This window comes from Anarhichas minor, unplaced genomic scaffold (genome assembly GCF_050575085.1).
Source record: "Anarhichas minor isolate MPS153535 unplaced genomic scaffold, ASM5057508v1 ptg000002l, whole genome shotgun sequence".
Classification (NCBI taxonomy): Eukaryota; Metazoa; Chordata; class Actinopteri; order Perciformes; family Anarhichadidae; genus Anarhichas; species Anarhichas minor.
In genome coordinates this window covers 8,653,006-8,680,105 of record NW_027466448.1, presented here as the reverse complement: position 1 = coordinate 8,680,105, position 27,100 = coordinate 8,653,006, and the positions used below count along the sequence as shown (strand labels likewise).

The 27,100-nt window shown below is 41.9% G+C and overlaps 3 protein-coding genes across 5 annotated transcripts; 1 reads left to right on the top strand and 2 right to left on the bottom strand.

The window, feature by feature from the left end:
• Nucleotides 1-12: 12 nt before the first annotated feature.
• Nucleotides 13-7,354, bottom strand: prodha (proline dehydrogenase (oxidase) 1a). Its single transcript, XM_076088699.1, has 14 exons — nt 6,931-7,354; nt 6,559-6,767; nt 5,466-5,500; nt 4,871-5,020; nt 4,694-4,758; nt 4,221-4,337; nt 3,976-4,055; nt 3,756-3,837; nt 3,525-3,617; nt 3,177-3,323; nt 2,703-2,878; nt 2,519-2,617; nt 2,147-2,235; nt 13-1,346 (listed from the first exon to the last, which is right to left on the bottom strand). The coding sequence occupies exons 1-14, from the start codon at nt 7,252-7,254 to the stop codon at nt 1,156-1,158; spliced, it is 1,857 nt and encodes a 618-aa protein (XP_075944814.1). The 5' UTR covers nt 7,255-7,354; the 3' UTR covers nt 13-1,155.
• Nucleotides 7,355-8,751: 1,397 nt separating this feature from the next.
• On the top strand, nt 8,752-13,086 carry srsf9 (serine and arginine rich splicing factor 9). Of its 3 annotated transcripts, none has more exons than XM_076088662.1 (5): nt 8,752-8,882; nt 9,865-10,167; nt 10,354-10,607; nt 11,880-12,052; nt 12,150-13,086. In XM_076088662.1, exons 2-5 carry the CDS (start codon nt 10,010-10,012, stop codon nt 12,399-12,401), a joined length of 837 nt encoding a protein of 278 aa, XP_075944777.1. In that variant the 5' UTR covers nt 8,752-8,882; nt 9,865-10,009; the 3' UTR covers nt 12,402-13,086. The 3 variants fall into 3 exon arrangements, with proteins under 3 accessions (XP_075944777.1, XP_075944793.1, XP_075944784.1); XM_076088678.1 differs by having other exon boundaries at nt 8,795-8,882; nt 9,760-10,167; XM_076088669.1 differs by lacking the exon at nt 8,752-8,882 and having other exon boundaries at nt 8,889-10,167.
• Nucleotides 13,087-13,813: 727 nt separating this feature from the next.
• On the bottom strand, nt 13,814-25,484 carry sgsm1b (small G protein signaling modulator 1b). The gene is made up of 24 exons (XM_076088688.1): nt 25,422-25,484; nt 23,526-23,601; nt 22,554-22,716; nt 22,221-22,373; nt 22,055-22,122; nt 21,797-21,939; nt 21,572-21,703; nt 21,305-21,429; nt 21,150-21,217; nt 20,896-21,059; nt 20,630-20,759; nt 19,726-19,852; nt 19,585-19,649; nt 19,333-19,478; nt 19,085-19,213; nt 18,807-18,980; nt 18,590-18,658; nt 17,175-18,416; nt 16,970-17,094; nt 16,809-16,891; nt 16,599-16,708; nt 16,412-16,508; nt 16,120-16,287; nt 13,814-15,918 (listed from the first exon to the last, which is right to left on the bottom strand). Exons 1-24 carry the CDS (start codon nt 25,482-25,484, stop codon nt 15,830-15,832), a joined length of 3,909 nt encoding a protein of 1,302 aa, XP_075944803.1. The 3' UTR covers nt 13,814-15,829.
• Nucleotides 25,485-27,100: the final 1,616 nt, after the last annotated feature.

Here is a 27,100-nt window from a genome sequence, read left to right as displayed (position 1 = left end):
ACTTCCAACATCCGCAGCTGCATAGTTATTTTAATGTTAACTGTATTTGATTGTGTTAAATGATTACATGTATTTTACAACTGTACAAAATATAGTATAGTTAATCAGTGATGAGGAAACCAAACACAATGAAAAACATTAGGAAATGCATTTAAATTAAACAGTGCTAACAAACCTCATAATATACAAGGTGTATATATATATATATATATATATATAGTTTTCAATTTTAGGACTTTTAAAAAGGGCATTTTCCAGTTTTCATTTCCATTTAAAAGACATTATCCACGACTTTCATTCAACTCAATTGAACTTTCATTCAATTGAACTGACAGGCAGCGTGTCCTCCAACACAGTTTGTACAACAGTGCAGGTATTCCTGGAGTACTTTGTGTCAGAGGGCAAAAATGAAGGTCAGCAAACAGTCACTTCCACGTTACAGGTATAGTTTCCACATGTCCTCAGCACATAAACATGGACAGTTTACAATTCGTCATGAGAGATTACAAAGAGGATCACCTTGTTTGAGCTGTTTATCAAAATCACTGTGCTGCAAACAAATTAGCCAGTGAACTGATTATTATTACTTGACATCATCAATAAATAAGCTAAAACAGGGTACGATCCCCTCGGAGGAGTGAACAGTTACAAAAAACAAAACGTTGTTGTACAGTCGCTGATTGCTTCCATGTTTATCTTGTGAAAACAATCATAAGGCACTTTTGGGTGACAGCTACATGTGAGATAAACACCAAACAAAACATACAAAGAGCGGTCCTTTACCATCAACAAACAAGGGACCTATTTCAGGACTTCTGAAATACACGCACGTCACCTTTGGTAAACATACATTCACAATATACTTTTCTTAGCCTCTACAGAACGGCGTACTGTATATCAAAGAGGATTGCTGTTTAGAGAACATTTGTAGTTCTTTTGAAAAAAGTGCAAAGTGTGTTTAGTTGATTCTGAGGATTACGATCCCATTATTTTAGTTAAATTAACTAATTCTGATTTTGAGGCCAACATAAATCCTCACCTCCCAGCCCGACAAGCCGAGGAGGGACATGAATGTTACGCACTGTACAGTAAGGAGGTAAAGCCGGTGGAATGCGTACAGACACACTGCAGTTAGTAATGTTGTGGTCCTGTGACTCAGTAGACGGGCTTGTAGAAAATCTGTCCGCACAGCACTCTGCGTTTGAGCTCCGTCCACAGCAGGCTGCGCTCTCTCTGGGATCCCTTCATGAAGCCACGGTTCTCTTGAGCACGGCGAGACAAATAAGGAATGACCTCGTTGACTGGGCCATATGGAACGTACTTGTAGACGGGGTAACCTGCTTGACCTGTTTTCAACAAAGAGCAAGCAGACGTGTTTGGAATCACTGTGCATGCCATGTCATGACTTTGTACTTAATGTCTAACATATTCTCTAAGCTGACAATAGCTCTCTAAGATAACCTTGGGGTAAAAAAAAAAAAGCTGTAGAAACGGACTCAATGTTCAATTGAAATAAAGGTGCAGTAGATTAAAATCTAATCTTTTTTGTGGTTTTGAAACTACATATCAAGTGATAGGACAAGGTTAACCCAGCCTTTATACGTGTCACCAGTGGAAGGAAGGTTAGGGCGGCTACAGCATTAGTCATTTCCCTTCATTTCATAGTTAGATCATATAGATCATTGCACAATTATTTAAACTGCAACACATTTTTAGAAACGAAAGCTCAGTGCCCTTAACACTGACTAAGCAGCCCCTCAGTTATTACTTTTCTGTATCTCACTTGCATAAACTGTCTTTGTCGTGCAAAGAGATGTGTGTGTGAGGTTTTCTTTGTTGAGTAAATGTTATTTGTGCACAACTCAAAGACTATTTTCTTAAATGTGTACCCCTAACCTACGTATTTGTGTAGCGATGTGTTTCTGCTCTGAACCAAAGTGACATAACATTTGGTAATGAGACAGTTAAGGACATTGAGAACCCGGAGTTATTTGTTCCCAATATATCTTTAGACTGGAGAGGTGATCTTGAGTGTTAAAAGAACTACGTTTCAGTGGAACCTCTTTGGCCACGTGACCATGTGACGCAAGTCTCTGATTACATAACATACTGTTTACTTTTAGTATCCATGCTGAGTGCAACATACCTAGCGGGAAGCTAATCTGGTCACACATGCCCAGCAGCTGTCCGAAGTACACTTTATTCTCTGTGGGTGAAAGACCCATCTCATTCATCCTGGGAAAACAGAGAGAAAAAATACACGTCAAAGGGTTGTTACATAATACGAGTGTAGTATTCCACCATTGATTTGGCAAGCTCATTCTGTAAATCCTATAATTGCTGACAAAGACTACGTTTCACTTCCTCATCCTCGGCATTAGTTTAAACCGTGAAGATTAATCCTTTGTGAACAAGAGGTTTTAAGGCTTTCGTGTATGTTCAAATTAAATCTGCCCTTAGCACTGCACATAACAAATGGGCTTTGGATTTTTCCATGCAGGCCTGAGAGGAAACATACTTTTCGAGGGTGAATTTCACTGTGTCCTCGTTGTGAGTTGCAACCATGATATTTGCTTTCCTGCTGTGTTCGATCTCCTCCAGCACGTACTCCAAACACCTGGACAAACATCGAGGCAGATGGTTAGGATTCAGACGTTGTCTAGCAAAGTCACGAGCGGCCTTAATAATGATTGAAAACGTACTTGTGATACATCCTGTTGGTGGCCTCATAGTCCGGGTTTATTGGGTCTTCGTAGCCGATCTCTTTGGCCCTGTCCCTCTCTTGGTACATGTAGGCTCCACGAACCAGTTTGGCACCAAAGTACCAGCCCTCCCGCCGTGACAGCTCAACATCCACAGTTACATTGTCGTAGGCGTCCTAATGGGAGAAAAAAAAAAAACGACACGACTAAAACCCAACAATTCTAAGAGGTCAGGGTGCTCAAGTCTATGGGTACATAAACACGATTTAAATGGCGAACAAATGTTCCTAAATAATCATGAAAATGATCAAAACGTGAAATGCTTTTTTAAAAATCTGTATTATATAATGATAAGTAGCAACAACACACCACAAAGTGTGACAAAAAACATAATTTTGGTTTCACAGTTGAGACAAACAGGAAGGATTTGTGGATATATAATCAACAGTAAAAGTAATTCAGCTGAAGTCTCACCTTGAGGTAACACTGGTACGTGTTGAAAATAATTGGCTTTTCTCTGTTGAATTTCCTCTGCATTTCCAGAGCCAGTCGGCTAATAGCCGGCTGAAAGTACGTCTGCTCGGCGTCCACCATTAGCCTAACCCCGTTCTCCATGGCGTGCTGGTGAGCACAGACAGAGCACATGGTTTTATAAGGGACACGTCGTTAACGTGCAAGACAAACAGGGGTTCATCACTTTAGCAAACACAATTCAGCTCTGATTATTTCGATTCCCTTGAACCAAGTTTGCAATTGCAATAAATTGGATTTAGATTGCCTCCGTTTACTCGATGCACGTCTCTTGTCTTTGAGTATCTTTACCTTGGCCAGAACGTCCACTCTTTGTAGCATCCTCTTCATCTGCCTCTCCTCCTCGGCTGTAAACGTGTTCAACAAAGGCTCCAGGTGGCCTGTCTGCGCAACCAACACACAAAACATCAAACTGTTTTTCATCGTTACGACCGGGATAAACCTGTGATCAGTAATGTGACACGTAGGGGTTGAGAGCAACACGAGGGACTCGGCCAGAGACTTCATATTCACACGACTCACCTGAAGGTTCGGCACCATGAGCAGATTGGAGATTTTCGTTGTGTCATTTATTAAACTGTTCCAGTCCAGCAGATCGATCGTTCTGCCAATAAGATGTGAGAAGATGTATATTAAAATATGTTAACACAGTGTTTTCCTACTGACTAAAGAGAGATTCAAGAACCTAACTGTATTGTTGTGCTATTAATATCATGATTGCAGTAATGTGTGACTCTCTCACCCTGACAAACCCAGCTTCTCTCCAGTAAACCAATTCTCTTTGTCGTCCATCGCTCCAATACCCATCTCAGTCAAGCTCTCCTGCAAAGACATATTTCAGTGATTAAAAACAGATTATTGCTTTAACAAAAGACATGACATTTAAAGTCATGACGGCTTGAACACAACTAAAGAAGATGTCAGAAGCAACAATAGATGAGGACACCAGCTGTGGATGCGTGTGCATGAGACTCGCTGAAGACATACCTGGAGTTCTTTCAGCTCCAGCTTTTGTTCCAGAACCATCATGTCAGATTTCCCCTGCTGCGCTGCGAGGAAGTTAAAAAACTGTCTCCATTTAACCAGGACTTCTGAAAACTGGAGCTGTTCAAACACAGAACAATTAATCAGCGATGCAATTATAATATTTGAATCATATTCAGACACATATCAGTGTTTTATTCACAAACGATCTCTTGCTCACTGTCAGTTGGCACATCAGTGATAACACAATTATGTGACGCTGTGATCATACAATCAACTGGCATTGACTCAAAACCATAAAAAGATCAATAAACGGCCGATGTTTATTGTGCCCATTAACCTGTAATAAATGGCGAATGATTTGTTTGTGGTAGAAGTCGAAGTGCTGTGATTGCCAACCTAAGCCCTTCACTCCGTTATCTAAATACTGAAATAATCACATTCAGTTGATATTGAAGACATAAAGTTAAACTTACAAGGAACTGAGGGCGTCCGAGAGCAGTCAATTTGATGGCAGAAAATCCATCTGTTGAGGCTCCCCCTGAAAATAATAACACATTTGATGTCACTCGTTGATCTTTATTACACGGACGTATTAGTGTTATAGTATCACTTATAATGATCATTTCTTTCACTTCCTCTCTACTACTCACCAGAGGCTCGAATGCAGTTTATGAACGTCTCCATTTGGTTGTCACATTTGGACTCATCTGCGTAGAAGTAGGTACGAGCGCTGGTGACCCCTCCACGCCTGTCCCCGAACTGACGATGGGCCTTGTACTTCTTCTCGCGATGATCAGCAGCTGGAGTCAAAAGAGGAACAGAAGTATTTCAATCCTGCACGCTTTTGTTTTGAGTACTTTACATTTATTTATTTATGCCAGAATAAATCTACCACGAGCACAAATGGCTCGTAGGAACATGCAGTTGATACATTATTATGTTACATGTTTCATAGAAAGCACGAGTAAGGGAATAACACGCTCGAGTTATAAACATCAACCACGTAACATGAACAGCGCGTCTCCTCACTTCACCCATTGGATTAGATATTTCAGACCCCACTAAAACCAGACACAACCAGTACTCTCTGGGGCGGACCACACGACCACACGACGAGACATACCGACACTGACACTTGACTAGACTTGTGTTGCATTCCGGCCCGAGCTCAAGCAACCGAAAAATCTTTGGTCAATGAAGCATGCAGTGGCTGTTTGTGCAACAGTTAAGACTACATTACATTACCTGGACTTTCTTTCTCTGCTTCAGAAACACACGCACTGAAAAAGAAGAAGATATTTTCATCAGAGGAGAGCAGCGAAAACAAAATGCATCTACTTAAAATAGTTTTAAGAAGACCATTTTAAAGGATGAAAAAGACAGAAAACATGTGCAACCAGTCTTGCTGTGACCTTTTTATTCAGTTACGATAATGATCTCCTTTTCCAGACGTCCTGTGACATGAGAGACGCTTCGGGGGAACAAACAAAACTACTGTGTTCACTGTGTTGTCTTCTCCACGGACCTAACGTTCCTTTCTTTCAGTGAGTTTGGTCTCGATGAAGATCGTTTGATCATAAACAAACTTATGTTTGGATTTAGTTCAGCACGTGTATGTTTGTGCCTCGTGCCTCGTGGTTCATAAAACTGAGCTCATTTCCTCCTCAGAACATTGCGCAACAGTTACGTGTTTGTGCCCCATGAAGGGACCGAACACATAACTCTAAAAGGCTGGCAGCCTTTTCAGGAGGTACATCCCCCTGCTCGACCAATCAGAGGAGAGGGGGCTCCCCCAGCCGACCAATAGAGGGCAGGCACTATTCGGTTTGGATTACAGTCTGGAGAGGAAACATACTGTCTCCATACTGATAAGAAGCTATAACTAAAGTGATAAGATAAGAATTGAGACATAGCAAACTATTGGCATGACACTCTGTTCTGTGTGTAAATAAAGGAGTCAGGAGATAATTTAGAGAGGGATGGCATGTAATAGAGACACAGGCTAAATTACCTGTTGGGGCTAACTGTATAATATGTACTAAATAACTTAAAGTGGATGTATTATAACGATACAGCAACAAATCCCCTTTTGTCCTCATCACCTTCCCCAGTGTGCGTCTTGCTTAGAGAGCATGAGGTCATATAGCCTACTGCTTTGGAGCATGTGATCCTGGGCTGTACAAATAAACTTGACTCAACAAGGCTTGGCTTGTCCAGTTTTTGCAAGTTGCATAACTCATAAATGCCGCTTCATCCGGTGCACATATGGCACATGTTCAAATTGAAACTGGTTAACTGCACCTGTTTTAAAGCATCAGTAAAACAAACATTTCCTCACTCCATTTCTTTCTTCTCGGCCTCTTCTTGTGTCAAGTCCTCTTCAACACTGTAGTCCAAAACTGCCCCCACGCCAAAGGCCTGATTCTTCCTAATGAGAGGCTTGATGGAGTTGTGATCTTCTCCTGCCACGAACTGACCGTAGAAGGTCATTTTCATCAGCTTCTCAAACATCCACTGACCGAACACCTTCTTGCACAGAGCCATCAGCTGTAAACAAAGCAAGGATGACAAGTTAGGTAATACCATTATAATACTCCATTATAAAATAGGACTGGATGGAACTTGCCCGTGCTATTACGCAGTTATATATTTATAAAATGCGTTTTGTTCTTTGAATCAAAAGGCTGACATCTGAACACAACCAACTCACCTCTTTGTTCTTTTCAACCAGGATGTCAATCGTACAGAGCTTGAAGACCAGCATACTTCGGAGCAGCTCCACGTTCCCCTTGCTTCTGTAGGCTTCCCGCGTGTTGTTGAAGTCAACGTGGATCTTATTCAACAGGATCTTTTTGGTCTGGCTGATGAGCTCCACCGGCACCGCTTCCACCACGGCGCAGCCGTCTATCGGTTGATCTTTCACTTCCTGGCTCTTGGTGGATGCCGCCGTTGACCGACATCTTGACGCGCGTATCTTGCTGACATTGCCCGGGTTTGCCCGAAGAAGAGCCGCTGCAAACTTCGTGTACGACATGGTTTCCTTATCTGAACGCAACAGCGCACACAAGCCTTCGAGTACCGACCGACCTCACCTCGCCCGAACCCTCGCTGTGATAGTGCGATGCGAGAGGAGCGCGCGCTGGGCAGTTGAAGTCATCTCGCGGGGCGGTGCGTGCCTCGCGTGCTACATAACGCTGCCTGGCATCTGTTAGTGCGCGTTCTCGTTTTCTGGACTTCAAAGCCCCTCGGAAAACCCCCCATAGATGTTGAAACCACCGCGATATTGCAGTTTAATTTTTGACTGTATGGCTTTTTTTCCCTCCAATAGCATGTCTTCACAAAGAAATGATGAAGAAATGGTTAGGTTTAGCTTTTAGTTTCAACTCTTAACGTATTCACCCATAAATAGCCGGATTGGTTGGTTGCAATAATCTGACCTGCTGACAAGTAAGGAGGGAAGTAAATCTTTCCTAGGAGGCCTCCTAAACCCTTCCAATCCAATAAAATACGAATTGAATGCAACACCACAGCACAGCCTCAGGCAAAAACAATAGCATTAGCCTTCATATTTCACTTAGGTCGTATTTATTACAGGGCTAATTGCATTGTATCTACTCTACCTATATTATATGTGTCGGTATCCATGGTATGTCACGCCCTGCATTTCCATTTATTTGACAATTTGAGATTTCTATTTGCAACCTTTGTTACTCCATTCAGATTTTATGATAATCATGTGGTTCTCACCTGTCTAGTTTCACATTCATTGTGACAGCATTAGATATTCCCTTTTGATGCAGATGTTGTTTTTTAAACGAATTGTTTTACTGTTTTGCTAGGCTCATTTAGCAATTGTTTTGTAATAACTATTATATCATTATATCATTATTTCTTAATGAACCAATTCCAATTTATTTCCTTATCAGCGAACATCAATTGTCAAAGATTGAAGTAGAATTAGAAGAAGTGTTATGTAACTGGTTGTGCAACAACCAACCCAGAGACCTCTTTCCTTACACTTCCATAGAGAACCAACCAGAACAGGACGGAGCCAACACAGAGGCGAAGTGAAGGACTAAAGGGTCTTGGGACAGAGAATGTGAGAATGTGTGACAATTAGAAAAGAGCATGGTGCATTCTTTGATTTAAGTGAAGAGTAAGCATCAGGTGAGAGGTGATTTAATGGAGCCATGACTAGCAGGCTTACATTGATAAGAACACTGCCAATCCAGGTACACCACAGAGACGAATGAGATATCACTGTTTTGTTTTGACCAACCTGAGTTGAGGCCGCTGTGGTGGTTGATTGATATGCTGTTTCAGCAGCTGCTCTGGAGGCTCAGAGAAGGGAAGTAGGTACAACATGCTGAATAGTCTCCAGTGTTTTACAATTTACAACAGGCTTTTTTATACAGCTTAGCTAGGATTTACAACCTTTTGTTTATGACATAATTAGGAGTTGGTATATAAAGCCAGCAACATGTTCCATTTCTTACCAGCAGGGGGCCGCAATGCACTAAACCTCACTACTGTCTGCCGGAAATACGAAGTAGAAGGAGCCACCAAGCTAATGGCTAATGTTGCTAACTAACAGGGAAGTAGCACAGCGTGCGGACTGTTAGCGTTCATTTGCGGAAGAAGAGCCCTTGCTTGTTTTGAAAGGTAACCGCACTTTGTTAATTTAAGTGTTGTTTACTAAATACATTGAATGTGTATTGCCGAAATAAGTGTATCTTCGAGTGTGAGGACAATTGGGGCGTTTTAGCCGAAACAGACTCGTTAGCCTGGCTAGCTGTCCTTAGATTACCAACAAAGAGACTCCTTACCGTAGTTACACGTCTTAAACTGGCTTTAACTGTCAAGCTACAAATGTCAAGCTGAACCGTTCTGCTTGAATGTTTTATGTTGCTTACTAAAGACGTAGCTACGTTGCAGAAACTGTTAAGACAAGCAACCAAAGCTAAATATAGTGAGCTAGGCAGCTGCGGGCTAGTTTAGCCGTGGCCTCGACACAGTTTGAGACTCCGGCAAAGGTTAAAAATCTGGCAACCACCGTCGTTTACTGCCATGTTTGCAATTCAGTAAATCCGCCCTGCCGTAAATACATTTATTGTAGTTAAAATCTGAATTTGTCGGGGATATTATCAGTGGTGTGTTGCTTAAAATCTATGGTAACATGTAAGGCTATAGCTCGGTGTTGCAATTCTTAGCATATTTTATTTATGAGGTAAACCATAAAATGTACTACCTTAAATCTATGGCACTGGCAGGCTTGTTATTTATCTCACTTGAATGCTGGTATATTTTTAAGTGAATACATTCAGGTGACAATACCTGAATAAATGAGTGGAGTAACATTCCACAACAAAAGCAGGTGCTTCCCTTTGGGGCACACAGGTAAATGAGTATAGACGATGTGAATCATTTGCTAAGGCCTTTGCAGTCACATTTTCGTCACACAGTGCAGCGTGCAGTTACAATTTAATACTGTCACTGTTTTTTTTTAAGGTTGTTGGACATTCATTACCCTGTGTTTTAGAGCTTCCAGGCTTGGATCCAAGAGGCCTGTGCCATTTGCCTTGAGCTCGTCGTTTACTCATGTCTGCATCCCTGGTTCAGATTTTACATTTTTTTCTAAATTAAGGAAGTGGAAGCAGAAGGAATCAATTTTGGATTGGAACCAGGATTAAGCTAAGGACCACCTCCATCGCTATTTGTGAAAGAAAGAAGTGATCAAGTCTGCAAGTGCCCCCGTTCTGTGTCAGCAGTACCGCTCTCTCTCGACCACCATGTCGGATGGCCGGATCTATGTGGGGAATCTTCCCGTGGATGTCCAGGAGAGAGACATTGAGGATCTCTTCTACAAATATGGAAAAGTCCGTGACATCGAATTGAAGAACAATAGAGGCACTATCCCTTTTGCTTTCGTCCGATTTGAAGATCCACGGTGAGTTTTGGGGATCTTTGGCAAGTCAAATCACATTCCCCCCTTTTGGAGAACTTAAGTTTATATGGTATGATATCATCTCCAGTAACTGGCAGCAGGAAATGGATGGAGACCGCATTTCCAGGTCTATGTCCACTAGTGAATCAAGCATACGTTGGTAAGGAGTTCTTTGCTCTCTTCTCTTAGGGATGCAGACGACGCTGTCTATGGAAGGAATGGATATGGTTATGGAGACTCCAAGCTACGTGTGGAGTATCCTCGATCATCTGGTGCTAAATTTGGCCCTATGGGAGGAGGAGGAAGAGGTGGAAGAGGAGGAGGAGGAGGAGGAAGAGGTGGTGGAGGAGGAGGAGGAGGAGAAGGTGGAGAAGGAGGAGAAGGACCTAGGGGAAGATTTGGACCCCCAACTCGAAGATCTGAATTCCGGGTCATGGTGACTGGTAGGTGGACGTCATGAGTCATAGCCAGTTCATATGTCGCTCTCTTTCGTGGCATCCTGGATGTCAAAGGGGTTAGTAGAATGGTGGATGTAAGAGTCGTAGGCAGACCTCTTTCTCTCTCATAGCGGACTGGAGGACAAGGGACTAGTAGAGGACGTCATGAGTCATAGGCAGATATTTTTCTCTCTTTCATGGCGGACAAGAGGACAAGGGACTAGTAAAAGACATCACGAGTCGTAGGCAGATATGTTTCTCTCATGGTGGACAAGGGGACTAGTAGAAGACACCATGAGCCGTAGGCAGATATGTTTCTCTCTCTCATGGCGGACTGGAGGACAAGGGAACTAGTAAGACATCACAAGTCGTAGGCAGATATGTTTCTCTCACTCTCTCTCATGGCGGACTGGAGGACAAGGGACTAGTAAAAGACATCACGAGTCGTAGGCAGATATGTTTCTCTCACTCTCTCATGGCGGACTGGAGGACAAGGGACTAGTAAAAGACATCACAAGTCGTAGGCAGATATGTTTCTCTCACTCTCTCATGGCGGACTGGAGGACAAGGGACTAGTAAAAGACATCACAAGTCGTAGGCAGATATGTTTCTCTCACTCTCTCATGGCGGACTGGAGGACAAGGGACTAGTAAAAGACCTCACAAGTCGTAGGCAGATATGTTTCTCTCACTCTCTCATGGCGGACTGGAGGACAAGGGACTAGTAAAAGACATCACGAGTCGTAGGCAGATATGTTTCTCTCTCATGGCGGACTGGAGGACAAGGTGGACTAAGTGGATGAGGTCAAGTCAGCTCCTTGAGTCATGAAAAAACGAAACAGTAAACTGAAAACGGTCATGTTGGCTGCATAATCCCAAACACCGACTATAGTGACCGGTAGGTGTGATTTTGTCTTTGTATATCATTACTTCGGCCTATTTGTTGCATGCTACATGTATCTGGTGTTTATACAAGCATGTTTATATGAGCTGTAGAATGACCAACCCCTTTAAGTCTAAGGTGTGTGTATAGAAGCCTAACTTGGCCGGTCATAATAGAGCAGATTTATGGATGTACAACATCCACAAATATTGTGGTTTGCTGAAGCAATTGACCAATATTTTAATTTGAGCTTTTCAATTTAAATTACTGTTAAGTGTATACTTTGTAAATATGCCTTAAAACCTACTAGTAAAGGTGAACTTGACCCTGCAATAATTTGCAAGTGCCAGGTAATTTAAAGCAAGCAACTAAGTTTTGCCTTTTTCCCCATTCCAGGGTTACCACCAACTGGGAGCTGGCAGGATCTGAAGGATCACATGCGCGAAGCAGGAGACGTTTGTTTTGCAGATGTGCAGCGTGATGGAGAGGGCGTGGTGGAGTTTCTTCGCAGAGAGGACATGGAGTACGCTCTACGCAGACTGGATCGGACCGAGTTCCGGTCACATCAAGTGAGTTCCAGTGATGATGAGATTTAATTGTCCCTGTACCTTTTTTCAGGTGGCGAAAGGAAAACATTTTCCAAATATATTTGTTTTCCTTTTGTAGGGCGAGACTGCGTACATCCGCGTTTTTGAGGAGAGGGGCACCCCAAACTTTAATCGGTCGCGTTCCCGTTCTCGCTCCCGCTCCAGATCCCGCTCCAGATCCAGAGGTCGCTTTTCGCCGCCTCCCTTTCATAACAGAGGATCTCCCCCTGCACGCTACCAGTCTCCTCCACGCAATACTATGTCGCGCCATAGTCCACCCCCAAGGAGGCACCCGCCACAGCATAGCCCACCCCCACGTCATTACCGGTAGAAAGGCCTGCCATTTATAGAGGAATTGGGGGGAAATGTTTTGTAATTCTTTTATCTTTTTTTTTTTTAACCCCAGGTCTCCTCGTATGATACATCATTATTTCTTTCTACATACATTCCGCTGTCATGATCACCTGAACACCCTGCTTCTCCCCACGGCCTTAAAGCTTTTTGTCTTTGTTCTATAAACACCCTTATGTATTATCTGGAGTCGGGATTGTCGAGTTTGTTTTTTGTTTTTCATTTCTTCTTAGCGATGTAATTGTATTTGATTACAATATAACATTTTGGAGGTTTCTTTTATAAAGAAATCCTGGGTTGTGATGTCAAACCTTGACAGGGGTGGGTGGTGATGTTTATTGTACAAAACAAATTACTCAATTCTGCATCTATCAGGCTGAGGGTCATACTGCTTCTTAAGCTCTTGACAAGATATTCCTTATTGTGTGTCACATTCCTGTAGCTTTAAGTATGACGTTTTTTGCCAATTCAAGAACCTGTGAAGCTAATCAATATCATAGTCCGATGCAAAACGAGTGAGCCTTTTAGAGTAGTGACACATGTCGACTGTTAGCCTCACTTGCCAGATTACTTTTTTCTTTTTTTTTAATGTTTGAACCTCTGACTGAGGTGGCCTGTAGGTCTTCAATGTTGTTTTTTGTTTACCAATAAAATGCTAACTTTTACTGGCTGTTTCCTTCATTGTCTTAACACTTGTTTTTAATAGATCATTACTATATTCACTGACATGAACAGATAGCCGTAACAATGATTGTATTCAAGTGAGCCAGCAAGCAGAATCACACAGCCTCAAAGCTCATTAACAGGAATATTGACACCTGTGACTTCAGGCTGTGATTTTGTTGAAGGCTAGTTCTACATTTGACAGTTGGCTGTCAAATATCTCACACTAATGGTCTGTGAACACAGTATATCCTGAGCCGATTCAACATTGACATAAGATCCTGCAGAGCATGATTGAAATCTAACCTTTTTGTGGAAGTTCACGAGAGCTATGAAAGAGTTTTGAGTTCAGCTGAAAGCTAGTATCAGGTTATTAAATGTCCCTCTGTGTTCTGCCAGAACATCTCTAAGCTGTGGTGGAGAGAGGGATCTTTTTAGCCTCATGTTCTGCTAAACGTTGTAATGCATCTTTGCACAGAATGAGGACTGTTCTCCAGCTCTGCCATCAAAGTCACATTAAGAAGGGATCTTTTCATGACCAGTAAAGGAAATAAGTAACAGCAGCCAAAACTATTACAAAGTACACGGCGGACATTCAAGTGTTGCTTAGATTTAATTTCAAAACGTTCGTTTAAAGGCCAAGTGACAAACGAGGCACCAGCGCTAACCACAGAAACTGACTTTTGTATGAAAATGTCAAATGTGAAAATATACATGAGGCACATGGGATGCAAAATATAATATTTTTAATATGCAATAAATTAATTATACCAGGTGACAATTTGAGAAGACAGAAAAAACTAAAAAATATATTTATTTCCAATGGCACATTTTTATCTTTCTGTTCATTATAATCCGATAAAGCCCATATACAGACATTGTATTGCATTTAATAAATATGTACTTTTTTTGTTTCTTTTTAACACATTGTATACAGTAAATCTTCTGACAACAAACAGCAATGCACAAACAGCAATACTCGGGCATGTTTTCGAAGATCATGTGGAGACACATTAGCAGTGATATCAAAACACTGGTATTTAAGCCACAGTGAACCAGACATGGGTGTGCTATGGCTATTTTGTAACTGTAAATGTGGCACCAATAAATCATATTTTCTGACATACTTATGCTGGTATCTAGCCATGTAGATAGTTTTGTATTTATCTGTGGAGATTATAGGATTTAATCCTGAATGTCTGCGAAACACATCAGATTCACAGACCTTATTAGGCTTTATTAGACCTCATCAAACTTATTTAAACAATGACATAAAGGTCTCCAGCGCATTGTTTCTGGAAATACACTTTGCCAATACATGTTCGTTTTCAGCTGAACAAATGATTAACTTCCACTGTATTGGATTAGCAGCAGAAGATTCAGTGGTGTAAACATACGCACATAAAACCAAAATGACCCGCATGGCTACATACTTCTGACTAGCTACCACTGACCTGACCCTTTATGTAATAACTTGACCCTCTGGCACTTACTAGACTGTGAAAACCTGATGAGGGCTTCAACAAGATCAGTCTAAGCAGCACTGTAATACAGCACAATGCACAGAAACTGTGTGAGCAGGTGTACAATAGATAAATCTGGGGACCATTTCAGTCGAGCTAAAAAGAGAGCCCTTCAAGAAACTGGAGGGCACCGGATACAATTCAACAAGCTAAGCATAACAGGACTGCTCTTTCAAATGAATTGATGAAATAGGTGAGCTCATCAAGGTGGAGGCTGCTCTCTGTGTACACACTAGCTTTACAGGAAACAAAATGTAGCCAAGGTAGCCATGATAAGTGTTTAGCAAGCAGAGCTCTTTTTCAACAGTTACGGACATGGAGATCTTGAGGTAATAATGAAGAGAAATGCACAGTTACTCCAGGAAATATCAACAATCATTGTAAGACGTGCTGCCAAAAGAGGCATAGAGGAGGTCAGAGATAGAAGTAGCACAAAGTATGGCAGTTTGGTAACGGAGGAAAGAGCGATACATGTACTGTATGCAAACTATGTGCAATCATGCAGGACTGCACAGGGTTCACAGCTCCGGTCTGGATATCCTGCAAGCGTGTGTGCATCAGAGGCAAGCAGAGGAAGAGGCCCATCGAGGCTCAGAGAAGCCCGCATGAGGTCCTCGAAATGGCTTTTGAGAAGCAAACCACACATACGACGTGGACACAACCTCCTCTAATGTACCTCTAACGTTTACAAAACCAAATCATCCGATAATGCCAGACATTATTATTACTGAAATATATTCAAGTGCATCACAAGATGTTTAAACATGTCAGCTACAATTTCAGCAAAAAATAATAACAATATTGAAAATATATTCAAGTGCATCACGAGATGTGTATAACTGAACAAAATCAACCTTATTAGAAGAACAATACAGTGACACATTTGGTTGCTGTATCCCTGAAAAAAACAGCTCAATTTAAGGCAAAATAAATAACATCCTGAAGCATTTTCATCAAGGGTACATTCACTAGGTGAACATTAACACTTTCAAAATAAATGTACTGGCAATAATTGCATCTCCTGAATATAGAGAGGGGCAACTGGAAAGAAGTCTTAAAATAATGACCAGTATACGTACCAATCACTGCATTTCATTTACATGTATTCCTTTCCTCTTGAATAAACTACTATTGTGTGTGTGTGTGTGTGTGTGTGGTTGTGTCAGTATCTTAAGACAATTAAGCACAGAGAAATGTGGGAGCAGCAGCAGACGCGGCAGCATCACTTGTTTTCTATGAGCGTCTGCACTTTGTTGACCAAGTCTCGAGCCATCGTCAGGACCTGCGGAACGTTGTGTCGCTCTGCCATTTCTGAGAAGAGAATTTGAAAATCTTTGTAACATACTTTGTAATATTTATAATAATCAACAGTTTAATTTCCCCTTGATACTGAGCGAGTGGAATTTATATTTTGAAAGTATCCTACATTATCATAGCTGAAATATCATCTTAATCAACTGGTTTACTTCATTGGCAACACGGTTTCCGCCGTATTGTCTCGTCTTTTCTTACCATTAAAGAACTTGATGATGTCCGTGAAGTCCATGTTATTTTCTAGGATGATGTCTCTATACATCTCCACAAGTGCCAGGGCAATGAAGAGCACAAAGTGATCAGAGGAGGTGTACGTGGCGGCCCAGATTGTTTCCCACACAGAGTACACGTCATCGTACACCATTTCTGTGCAAAAAACAAACAGAAATAGATGAGATTACGTTCAGTATCACGTTATACAAATTGCAAAATTCTCATTAATGGACAAGCAAATTCAAGCAAATGTCATGACGCCTGCGTTTGCGATCACCTCTTTTGAAGTCAAGTAGAAACCAGCGATAACAGAAGTAGAAGTGTGTGTAGTCTCCATTCTGCTGCATCAGTTCAAACAGCTCGGAGTCCAGGATCTATTATAAAAACAAAATGTTATCTTTGTTTTACGGCTTTTGTGTATATGCATGCGTGCACACGTGTCGGTGCACATAATAAGTACATGCCTGGATAAGAGAACGCATATTGGCAAAGTGAGAGTCCATGGCACCGCCATGTGGAAAATTCTGGTTCATCCTCTTCATTAGTTCAGTGAAGCAGCTAAATGCCATGACCTCTGTGAAGCACACACATACAAACAGAGAGTGACTATTAGCCATTCATGTGCATTTAGGCAAAGTGTATAGTGATAGAGTCTGCAGAAAAGTGTCACTGACCGTCGTCTAGAATAACCAGCAGGGGAGCCAGCAGATCGCACATCCCCTGGACGTAACCTGTATCCAGATGCTGCCACACGTAACTGCAAAGTTTTTTTCAGACGTTATTGTTTTGGGTTGAAGACAAACGTCAGAGACATTAAGCATGGCGACACATTTACCTGCACATGATGTTACGCAGCTTCTCCAGGTTCTCAGGAGTGAAGTACCAGCATGCTCTGTCACAACGTCTGACATCTTTGTCGATGCGGTGTAAATTGATCAAGTACATGTCCAGTGTTTCTTGCTGCAAAAAGAAAGAATGGATTATGTTAGCGCATGCTTGTGATCAAAAGACGAAGTGTGTCTGTCACGTGTAATGCTTACGGAATAGGTTCGTTCCTCTGAGGATTCGTCGTGTTTGGCGTCTCCTCCCACCTCTGCAGACTCTTCTGGTTCAGTGAGCACATTCTCCATCTCAGGCTCCTCTTCAGAAAGGCCCAGGTCGGTGCCCTCCGGACTGGTGTTATAGGCTGTGTCCAGATGGTGATCTAGGACAAGGTCCTCTGATGCCATTTTCTGTCTTTGCGCAAGGGGGACAGGGGGAGCAGCGAGACCTGCCAAAGGCCTGGCCTTCATATCCTCAGAGGTCACACATGTCCCTGCAGGAATGTCCTCCATTTCCAGGGCCGAGGGAGAGTCATCTGAATCTGCTGTGTCTGGAGACTGCCGAGAGTGGGACGATATTGAAAGGCTGCCCCTAGATGCTGACTGGAGAGCATTCAGTACTTGTCTGACAGGTGAATTTGAACCAGGTTTCTCAAATGGAAATTCTGCAGCTTTGTCTTTTTTGATTTCAGCCACATCACTAACTGTTCCTTCAGCGTCCTTTCTTTCTGGCTCTGTGGTACGGGCCTCTTTTTCAGAAGCCGGCTCAGGTTTTTCAGAAATCGCCGGCTCCTTTTTTTCACCCTCTGGATTAGTATCTTTTTCTGCTAAAGGTGGACATAGTGGCTCCACTTCCAGATCTTTGCTCTTGTGTGCTTGAAAAGTCAAGGTCTGCCCGAGTGGAGGTGCTTGGAAATATTCATTATGAATCTCTGTTTCTAGCTTCAGAACATTAGTGCTCTCTGGAATACTTCTTAAATTCATGTTTGTGTCGACTGCTTTTAAATCTTCCGATTTCTCAGATTTAGTTTCTTCTACTTCAGGTTTTTCTTTCGATTCAGATGTCTCTTGTAACTTACTGATGATTCCACATTCCTTAACCATCTCACCTTCTGGAACTTTCTCCATCTTTGTCTCTGAAATCTCAGCTTTGGCTACTGGGTCCATTACATCCTCACCTCCGGACTGTGATCCAGTCGTAGGTTTTTCATGTGTGACTTGTGATGCTTCTGACTGCTGAGAGGTTGCAGCTCCAACAGCTGACTCTGTGACAAGAGGGCTGTTTTCTGAATCCAGGCGTTGATTTGACAGACTTGGGGAGGAGGGGCTGCTGGAGGGACGTTGTGGGGTGTCTGCAGTGCCACTTGGGGTGTCCTTCAGTGGACTACTTTGCTGTGCTTCTCCTTTTTTAACCCTGGCCTCAGTCTCAATCTGATCCACTGTCTCAACCGATTCAATTACCTGGTAACCAAAGGAAAGTGGTCAGCATGCATTTTGTGTCCCGAAGCAGTGAAATAGACAAATGTTGAGGAATTACACTCGTGGTTTTACTGCAAAACATTTTCTAAGGCATACTATAAGTTTGAAGACCATTGATCATTGCTGTTTTGATGTTCATGCTCATGAGAAATTACCCGTGTGCTGCTGCTGGAATCACTTTGTGAGTGGGCATTCTGTTGATCTGAGCTGCTACTTAGAGACGACTGCAGTGGAGAAAAGTATCACACAAGAGACAAAAAGCAGAATTGTCAACTTGCTTGGAAATGTCTTAAAATTATAAACAGTTCCCTTTCAAGTTTTCATCATGGTTAACATAACGCAGGACATTTTATGCCAAAAGGTCAAACTTGCATCTGTACTGATGGTGGAGTCCCGCTGCACTGGCCCTCTTTCCACACTGGCTGCGGTCGAACATCTGGCGAGGGCCTCAGCATGTTTCTCCCTCTCCCTCTGGAGGACTATGGCCTCACAACCCTGCCACTCCTTCAGAGTCTGCTCATACATGGTCCGCATCTGCTCATCAATCTGAAACATAACCCTTGTGTTAACACAGATGGAAGCATCCCCCGTGGTGTACATGTGTACTTTACAGTCTTATAATCATAAAGTCTGACAGCACATGGAAATACCTCTAGTCTGCATTTCTCAGTCATGGTAAACTGGTAGTGTCCCAACAGGAAGGGCCAGACCTCTTTGCGTAATGAAGGAGCCACACCACCAAAATACACAAGCCTGTGTATCTCCTCTTGCTCATACGCCTGAAAAAGATTAGGTCTTGGTATTAATTAATGCTGACTTTTTCAAAGAACCATTCAATACTGTAATGAATTAAATCCAAAAACAATCTTATGGCCTGGTGTTTCGCTGTGAATCTTACAGAGCTGTCCTTGAGGAACCGGCCCCAGACCTCCACAGAGAGTCCTCCTCGGGCATTACAGGGCACATCAGGGTCAACTATAGTGGTGTTGACCAGAGCAGAAAGGTGCGTACGAACTGTGGACATATGACGGCAGTATGCGAGCCCTGGAGAGGACAGATGAACGTTTTCACATTGACAAGGAAGTTGTTTCATCAGGGATTTAATTATTCCCCAATGAATCAAAGTTAATCGACAGTTGTTTGTACTTACATCCATAGAAAGCACGGGAGATTATCTGGTACTTCATGGTGTCACAAAGGAGCTTTAAGGGAGCCCTGGTAGGAAAGGAATGGCAAACTCAACTGGATTAATCAGAATTTATCTTTGGGCCTGTCCCTGGGAAATACTTACCTTTCCTGATTACAGCCGTTCGGCAGAGAGCCATCAGAGGAGCCATTCTGTGAGCAGGAGGAGCACAAGGACTTTCTGGGCGTCGGTTGCCACAAGTTCACGCTCTGGTCCATCAGCTCCAGGGCCACTGCACAGCATGATAGCCCTTATCAGTACCGATGCTACTATCGTCATCAGAGTTAAATAAAACCAGATGAAATTCCAATAGTTTTGGACATAAAAGCGCATGTCTGCAAATAATAAGAAAGACGTAGAAAAAATGTAGAAAGAAAAGATGGAGATGGAGATGGGGATGTTGCATACTTAGCACTTATTGTATTCATATTAGTTTGTTGCACTTATTGTATTCATATTATTTTGTTGCACTTATTGTATTCGTTTGTTTCTGCACTGTACTTTTGCTCTGGTTTATGCTCTAAGATGCTTGTTTAAAAAAGGAGATGCACTCATGACTTCTGCTTGTTTAAAAAAGGAGATGCACTCATGACTTCTGGTGACTAGTAGTTCTCTTGAATACCTATGTTGAATACACTTATTGTAAGTCGCTTTGGATAAAAGCGTCTGCTAAATGACTGTAATGTAATGTAATGTAATGCATACAAATTACTGTATGTCCATGCAAAGTTGCCTTATTGTTGTTGGGACTATAATGTGAAATGGACACACAAGCACTAGATAGGCAGGACAAAGATATGAAATGTATCATCTTAAAATTAGAGATAAATTAATTAGAAAGATGTACATATAATATGATATATGCCGAGGGAAAACAGATTTATCTAAACTGAAATGGTCTAACCTGTAAATCAGTATTAAGAGAGTAATGCAATCGTAGATCTAATCTCTGGTGATGTTTTATTAGATTAACTCAGGGAGGCAGAGCAGGACAATTAAAGACACTTACTGAACTCCATCTGAATGCCAGGAAAGATGATCCGAAACACATAATCGGTCGCTTCATCATCTTCCTTATCGGATACAGAATCACATGAGCCGTGTGGACTCCTATTTCGCAGTTTGGGGAAAACCTTACCCTGTAAAATGGAAAGGAAATGTTTTGCCGAGGATTGTCACAACAGATTGTAGCTGTAGGTAAATGAAGCATTACTGCAGAAATGATTGGAAATAAGGTGCGACAGAAATATTTTGTTATCCTCTGTTCATGCTGACCTTTCCTCTCTGATTCCAGAGCGGTGGGTCCAGCTGTCCGTGAGGTAGCAGGCCGGTCTCCAGGCAGGTCAGAAACTGGAGGAGGTGGCCTCCTTTGGGGAAATGTAGAGGAGGTCTCTGGATCCCATCCTGGCTCACCAAAACTACTGTCCCACCACTGTTCACTAGAGAAATAAACAAAATATTAAAAAAAGATGAATAACTCTTTAAACTCCTACGTTGGGTGCTTAAAACATTAAAAGGGGATACTTTACCTTGCTGATGACAGTGGAGATACACAATCTCCTCCAAACGAATTGTCATAGCATAATCCCAATAAACACTGAAAGAAAGATGAGAAAATAGGAGCCATTGAGTTAACTATGCAAAAACAAGTTTGTTTCCATTGATTGGGTTCTATTGGCCTAACCTTTTCTCAGAATCTAGCTCTCCCACATTGCCATTCATCAGCTGATTGGGTGTCCATTTCAGTGTCATGACGTCTGCAGTTTGATGTAGAGAAAGGTAGCCTGGGATGGCCTCCATGTCATCTCTCTGCAGACACAAGTAAGAGCTTTCAAACCACAGCATGTCTGCCATACAGATGCACCCAGGTCCCCGGAAAATAAACAAGCCTCTCTTAAAGGACTGTGTTATTGTTGTATTAAAAGATGTACTGAAACAGAAAAACACGCACCGGCTGCACCAGCACATTGTTCTTCCCAAACAGAAGTGTTGCTCTGGAGTTTTGGTGGAGTGATTCAACATAGTTCCTCACCCACATCAGAGGGCGATCATCCATGCTACCACTGGACTGTCTCTTCTGGATCTGGTACAGGTTAAGAAGACATCAGATATATTACACACAGTAGTTTATAGATGACTATTTGAGAAAAATCAATCAAAGCCTTCACTATCTAACCAGGGCAGGCCGTCTCGAGGGTGAATCCTGCCGACAGTGGCCGCTGTGGATGCGATGCCGCTGCACGAGCTCGTCAGCAGATGGGTCCGTCCAGAAATGGTCTGCAGTCTTAACTTTGGTGTACTCCAAAGCACAAGGGCCGACTGTGAAACAAGGTTAATTAGTTTAAAGTCGTTCGGATATGGAAAGTTAGTACAGTAAGGCAAAATAAGGGGTTTCAGTGTGGTCCATGTGCAGGTTAGTGTGGTTTATAAATACCCAATAGAGATGCAAGAATTGGTCCATCCACAAGATCCATCAGCATGGCTTCTTTCTCATAGAAGGCACTGCAGGACACAATATTTAGAACATTTAGTATTGAACGGAGGATATAATCTTCTAGAGTCGGTGGCTTATGATTGCATTGAATGATGCATAACAATACCTGCTGTTCTCTACCAAGTACACGACAATCTTGTCTAGGAGCTTTTCCATCAGTGCAGTTCGGATCCAAATGTGTTTCAGTGCCTGCGGGGAGAGGTTGGCCAACTTGAATTGCCGACTGCGCTCATTACTCAGGGAAGAATTGTTCTGCTTGCTGAAAAACAGAAGAGAGATCTGACCGATGAGATGTCTGTATAGGTGGTGAGAGTGGAACAGACGTATAGGACAGGACGAGGTATTAGGATGCATCATTGCACGTAAAAGTAGAGCAATACGGGGAAAGATGTACAATTTTGTGTCACTGGCCTCGCACAGGCAGAAGCTAACTTCTCACCTGTTTTCGATGAGTTGTTCCACCTCCTGGACCTTGTGGCAGAGTTCCTCAGCAGGCGAAAAGCTTTTTGCCGCCTTCATAAAGAGTGCTGCAACCTTGTTACTGCAGAGCAGACCTGCAATACGTCGCTTCAGCCCATGAAGAATGCAGGCCTCCACTACAGCTACACACACAGACATACACAGAGTATTAACCATTATTTGATTGCGATTTTGTTTTCAATAAAATTTTGTTCATATTTTTGTGTCCTCAAGGTAGAATCGCTTCACTTGCCTTTGAGTTTTGTTTTTATTTCATGAACGAGGTGTAATATCCTCTTTGTGAAAGCCTCAAGTCTTCATATGTTTTTAGTATAAATAAACGGTGAAAAGCAAGCACAGGTGGCACAAGTAGAAATAGACTAAAATCTGCCCAATACACCGTTGCTAGGATATGAGGGACGTGAATCACACACGCCTCACTCCTGGTTAGTATCAACGCCTTTGAAGAGTGTTAGTGTACTTTAGTACATAACCATCCATCCACCTTATTAAATATAAATCAACATGATGACTAATAGCATTATAAAAATAAGTTGCTTGAACAGACTGTAGGGAACCATTTGTCATTGTGATGATGAACTCGTAGTCGGTGACGACTTGACACGGAATCATGTCAACCATCTTCACTGTACATGTCAATGAGGTTGTAACAACTACTGTGGCTTAGTGTTCAAATACAGCATGTCCTGTGCTATTATCTCTGAAACTAGATACACAACGATTTTAGGCACAAAACAAAATGATGCTACAAAATGACTCTCTCTTATTTACTTTGTCTCTCCCTCGTTATAGCCCCTATGACACCCATTCCTGACGTAGTGTTAAACATTAAAGCTAATGGAACAAGGCCTTGAGCATGTACCCTGAATTTTGGAACACCCTGACCGGGAAAGATGTCTTATTGTGCACTGTAATCACAAAACACATTTACCGCAGAAGGATATGATGTGGCTGCTGTCTGCGTGCACAAATTTCCTCGTTACGGCCTCCTCCATAATTTGTTTCACCTAATAGAGAAAGGTACACGATGAGACAAGACTTAATCTGTCTGACACAGTTACATAAGGTGACAGGGAGTCCAAACAAGAAGCACAACAGGAAGCAATGGGAGAATAAGTTACAATAGGTTATGATGAGGAGTGGTGCAGTCCCACAACACATTCATGAGGATGACATACAGACCAAATTATTAATTTATTGTATAAACTCATCTGTCTGGCTCATTACTCAACATTTGGCATGCCAAATCACCATCTAGGAACACCTTATAAAACTATAACAGATGCATTTAGTCCTTTTGTTTGCTTGAGCATGGGAAGAAAAGCACGGAAACCCTGAGGTTTCCCTCCAGACACAAATGGATTTTGTTCTTGACACCTACGACTGAGATGCATCGGGCAGGCACTATCAGAGAGTATATATTTTCTTCTGGTATTGTCACAGTGTATGATCGTCCCTGTCGGGTTCATACACACATCTTAATGTTTATAACATAATGTATACATTTGTATTTTCCAAGCCAAGAGATAACCTCATAAAATGTCAGTTCTTTTAACTGGCTTGTTGTCACTTCTGTCATCATCAATCAATCAATACAATTTTAGAGATTGACATTTTACTGAAGTAGTGCTTGTTATGTACCTGGAAAAATGATGTTCTGCAAAATATTTATGTGTGTTGATAAGCAATGCAACACTGCACAGTAAAACTGACTGAATTGAATGTGATGCTCTGTGCTGTGAATGAGAGAAGAGCATACTGTAACAGTCTTGTGCATATTGGAATTCTATTGTATCAACATGAGACCAGAATCCCATAGTTGCAGATGAGATGTTTGATGGCCACAACATGTTTGGGTCCCTGTTCTTCATGTGGGAAAAAGAACCAGAAAAGTCTGCTTTATCAACCTGAACTAAAAATCGAAATGCTATAAATATGATATTTTAGTTATGCTGTGCTATACATCTATGTATCACAGCTGAGCCCCTCCTTGCTGCAGGATCTAGCACCAGAGACATGGATGTTTGAGAGGCAATGAGTCACAGGTGAGGGGGAGCACGGACACGATAAGAATGGAAGCACCGGTCCTTTCCAGCAATGAATAAAACATCCTGTTTTTTCTCCCCGGGGAGTCGTGGAGTCACTGAGCAGTTTGGAACAGTCTGAGGTGTGCTGTCTTTAATTTCCGATGTAGATTAATATCCAAATAGATCATAATTTCAGTCACAATCACCCAGCTTGGGTTGGACTTTTTGCATTTCATTTACCACTAAAATGCTAATGAAACAGAAGCAAAGGTTACACCTTTAAGATTAAAAAAATTAAAACAAGATGGTGTGTTATAGAAAACAGTTTAACCATGATTTCTTCAGAGAGAGAGAGAGAGAGAGAGAGAGAGAGAGAGAGAGAGAGATTGATGTAACAAAAAAAACAGGTTTGGATGCATAGAAACAAATAATGTACACAGCTCCTTATAAATGTTTTTTCTACCTGATATAAAATCATCTTCACCACCACCACCACCACCATCATCTGTATCATCATCATCATCATCACTATCATCGTCAGCATCGTCTAACGCCAGTATATGACAGCAGCCAAAACATGCCATTATAATGGCAGCCTAATTACATCCGCTTTTATTGTATAAAAACAATGGTACATTTTATGATAAATAGGCCTGTGGCGTAGTCGTGGCTCACACCCGATGAACGATGTCCACACAAACACACGCGTACACGCACGCACGCACACACACATTGTCTAAGCATACAGTGCCAGTAAACATAAACAGTGATGAGCGACAAAGACATAAAATCCAACGAACCTCTTTCTTCACATTGCGCAGCAATTTCTGACGCGTCTCGGCCTCTGTCACGGGAGAAAACATGATGCATAATGCTGATCAGATTGCTATTGTGGGAAATAAATGATGACAGGCTCACGACAGGGAAATAACAACGGCGGCAGCATCAGGCCTGTACCTCCCATCGCTCCGGGAAAGGTGCAGCGGCGGACACGCACGGCTTTTCCTTTGAGAAGGTCTTCTAGGAAGCAATGAAGACACCGCTGGATAAAAGGCAGAGAGGCTCCGAGATGTGCGATGTGTTCTTAGCAGAGGGAATTAAATCTGTTACCTCTCAGCGAACCAACACCCCTTTAAAGCCACAGTAGCCTACACATTAAGCCAAATACGACGGGGACGCCTGTTCGTCACCGTAGTCCTTTTTGCTGTGCCTAAAACTCATGTTCAGCAACGTTTTGATGCTTCATCATTTCTTAATCAAATTAGCCATACAATATTCAGAGCCTGATTAACACATGTGAGGATTACAGTGAATGAGCCCCAGCTCTAATTAATTCCTCATTAAATTAATTATCACAATTACTTCTCAGGAAGTGAAGAGAATAACAGATACATTATATGATGCATTCACATAAAACCACCCCACAATATGGTCATGTCATCTTATCATATACATTCCTTTATTTTTATGTACGTGGTAAGATGCACAGTGTAGTAATACCGTGTGCATTGTAAACCTACAACCTGCTTTGGCAATACAGCCTTCTTCATTATAAGCATGCCAATAAAGAACATTTTCATTTTGAATCTGGTTGAGACACATTATGTTCGGGCTTTATTGAGACAAAAGAGTTCATTCAAGTATATGTGGCCCACACCTGCAGTGTTGTTGTTAAATCACATTAAAGGGAGTTCCTGAGATATTTATAATACTTTTTTTTGTTGTTGATTGATATACAACAACCAGACAGGAATGTTTGTTTTTGATTAAGTCAGCTAATTAAAAGAAATCTGACAAATCAAAGAGCTTTATGTTAAAATCCAGTAATGCCATAGAGTCAGTCCTGCTCATTGATTCGCAACATTGTCCACAATGGACTAATACACCCAGAGATGTTAATAGTTACCACATGGAAAAATCACAGACAGAGAGAAATGTGTATATATCATATACGCTAAACTGTATATTGCCTCCTCTCCCACACATAATCTTGTCTTTCAGTTGTTGATTACATTAGGTTTAAACCACAAACCTCAACAATAGACTCCACTAAAACAAGGGACAATGCTCAGAAAAGAAAACCCACAGATGAAAATGAAGCAGGAGCAAAACACATAGGAACTCATATTGTGTTCATCAGGACCTATTGACAGGGTCACTAAGTGCCACGGGTCACAAAACAACTGGATAAGAGGCAATGAGTATTTATGATACATGCTAGTCACAACCTGGAAACGAGAAGGAGGAAAAAAAGAGAGATGGAAGCCACATTCATTGGCTGCAAACACCAGACAAGCTCATCCTCATCCCACTCATAGAACCACCAACATGAATGAACACATTGACTGCAGGACACGCGATCCAAATTCCTCATCAGCAGGGAAATGATAAGCGTATAGTGCAAGTAAAATCTTTCAGACTGATGTTTGGTTGGATACACTTGACTGCACTAAACAAAGATGTTCTTTGACGGGTCCAA

What these genes read in the sequence shown, in the direction of transcription:
- sgsm1b (XM_076088688.1), bottom strand. Translation starts at nt 25,484, where the DNA reads ATGTTTTCTCCCGTGACAGAGGCCGAGACGCGTCAGAAATTGCTGCGC. An exon ending in GAACAACTCATCGAAAACAG is followed by an intron (nt 22,374 to 22,553) that starts GTGAGAAGTTAG and finishes TCTGTTTTTCAG; the next exon opens with CAAGCAGAACAATTCTTCCC. An exon ending in TGGCATTCAGATGGAGTTCA is followed by an intron (nt 19,853 to 20,629) that starts GTAAGTGTCTTT and finishes CATGCTGTGCAG; the next exon opens with TGGCCCTGGAGCTGATGGAC.
- srsf9 (XM_076088662.1), top strand. Translation starts at nt 10,010, where the DNA reads ATGTCGGATGGCCGGATCTATGTGGGGAATCTTCCCGTGGATGTCCAG. An exon ending in ATTCCGGGTCATGGTGACTG is followed by an intron (nt 10,608 to 11,879) that starts GTAGGTGGACGT and finishes TCCCCATTCCAG; the next exon opens with GGTTACCACCAACTGGGAGC. An exon ending in CCGAGTTCCGGTCACATCAA is followed by an intron (nt 12,053 to 12,149) that starts GTGAGTTCCAGT and finishes TTCCTTTTGTAG; the next exon opens with GGCGAGACTGCGTACATCCG.
- prodha (XM_076088699.1), bottom strand. Translation starts at nt 7,254, where the DNA reads ATGTCGTACACGAAGTTTGCAGCGGCTCTTCTTCGGGCAAACCCGGGC. An exon ending in GCCGAGAAGAAAGAAATGGA is followed by an intron (nt 5,501 to 6,558) that starts GTGAGGAAATGT and finishes CTTCTTTTTCAG; the next exon opens with TGCGTGTGTTTCTGAAGCAG. An exon ending in CGTACCAGTGTTACCTCAAG is followed by an intron (nt 2,879 to 3,176) that starts GTGAGACTTCAG and finishes TTCTCCCATTAG; the next exon opens with GACGCCTACGACAATGTAAC.